This window comes from Octopus bimaculoides, chromosome 9 (genome assembly GCF_001194135.2).
Source record: "Octopus bimaculoides isolate UCB-OBI-ISO-001 chromosome 9, ASM119413v2, whole genome shotgun sequence".
In the NCBI taxonomy this organism is placed as follows: domain Eukaryota; kingdom Metazoa; phylum Mollusca; class Cephalopoda; order Octopoda; family Octopodidae; genus Octopus; species Octopus bimaculoides.
The window spans coordinates 5,614,549-5,616,081 of NC_068989.1; the positions used below are offsets into that span (position 1 = coordinate 5,614,549).

Consider the following 1,533-nt stretch of genomic DNA (forward strand, 5'->3'; position numbering starts at 1 on the left):
TAGGTGCATTCCATTTTTAGCAACTCATTTTGAAGAAGGAAGTTTTAATGCATTCAAGCATGTTAAACTTAATGCAATCAAGCAGAACATTACAAAACATTACAAGAGGACGTTAGATGGAACAGAAAACATCACTCTCTATCTTTTTACTCATTTCAGTCATTAGACTGTGGCCATGCTGGGGCAACAACCTAAACTATTTTTTTTATAGTAAAGATTGTTTGCCAACATAACATGGCAGTCCTGGTTTAGGACTAATGTTGCTGTAATTTAGCCCCAGGAGACATCGTTTCCAGCTGGCTATACGACATGATCTGTGTCCTTATATTTTCAAACTGTGGGACTGAACCCAGAACCCTGTGGTTGGGAAGCAAACTTGTTACCACACAATATTGTTATTGTTATGGAGTCAGGTAAAGTAGAAGAAACTAGCCTTTAGTTAGGGACAAAATTAGCCTTTAGTCAGGAACAAAATTCACTTATACACGACCCAAATTTGCATATTGTACCTGGGGTGATTTTTTTGGGGTTTTTTTTGCGACTTTTAAGCCATTAAATACAATATTAATTAAATTAGAAGCAATCTTACTAACCTCTGAGATAGGTTTCGCAAATTTCTCTTTTTCTTCTGTCAGAGCTCTTGATGCATGAATGAAAACAGCAAACGTCACACCCTGGGATTAAACAAAGAACATATTGCAACAGCAAAAACGGTAGAGATTCAAAATATCTTGCCCAGGTATTGAACACAGAAGGCAATATTAGAAAAACATAATGACAGGTGCAGGCATGGATGCCTGGTTAAGTCCATGAATATGATAATGAACCAGTGTACTATAGGCACAAGGCCCTCAAATTTAGGGGAGTGGGGGAAGCTGATTACATCAATCCCCAGTGTTTAACTGGTACTTATTTCATTGACCTCAAAAGGATGAATGGCAAAGGTGACCTCAGCAGAATTTGAACTTAGGATGTAAAAATGGACAAAATATTGCTGAGTATTTTGTCTGGAATTTTAATGACCCTGCCAAGTTGCTTGCCTTATAAGGAATAATAAGAATATGATACTAATGTGTTTGGAAAAGGCATGAATTTCATGCATTCTTCCTCTTTCTACTTTGATTGAGAAGGAAAAACAAAAATACAAAGAATCTAAATCCATTCTGACTTTGAAAGAAAAACAGGAAAGAAAAAAAAAGGAGAAGGGAAGAATAGAGAGAAAGAGAGAAGAGGGAAGAAGAGGGAAGAAGAGAGAAGAAGAAGAAGTAGATAGCCAAATGAAGAAAGAAAATAAATTTTTACTTGATTTTCAGCTGCTCGGACATAACCAGAGTTTGCTGTCATTGTAACGGCCTTCAAGGAGTCTCCGGTGCCGAATATAATCTGTTGAGAGAAGATAAAGATTGACGTATGAGTGGAATGCTTGGCTGAATGAAGGGACAAAGAAACTGATACACACATACATTACATACATACATATATATATATATATATATATATATATATATATATATATATATATATATATATATA

General features: G+C 35.5%; 1 protein-coding gene and 1 long non-coding RNA gene across 5 annotated transcripts in view; one reads left to right on the plus strand and one right to left on the minus strand.

Annotated features, from left to right (window-relative positions):
• The window catches only part of LOC128248690 (uncharacterized), a 57,317-nt gene that overhangs the window by 32,699 nt on the left and 23,085 nt on the right, over nucleotides 1-1,533 (plus strand). The gene's annotated exons all lie outside the window — the stretch shown is intronic.
• Nucleotides 1-1,533, minus strand: part of LOC106878116 (UPF0415 protein C7orf25 homolog) — a 256,888-nt gene that overhangs the window by 5,503 nt on the left and 249,852 nt on the right. For all 3 annotated transcript variants that reach the window (XM_052970393.1, XM_052970394.1, XM_052970395.1), the window contains 2 exons: nucleotides 1,303-1,383; nucleotides 594-674 (listed from right to left, as the gene is read on the minus strand). In XM_052970393.1, coding sequence (XP_052826353.1) covers nucleotides 594-674; nucleotides 1,303-1,383 — 162 coding nt within the window. The remainder of the gene's footprint in view (nucleotides 1-593; nucleotides 675-1,302; nucleotides 1,384-1,533) is intronic.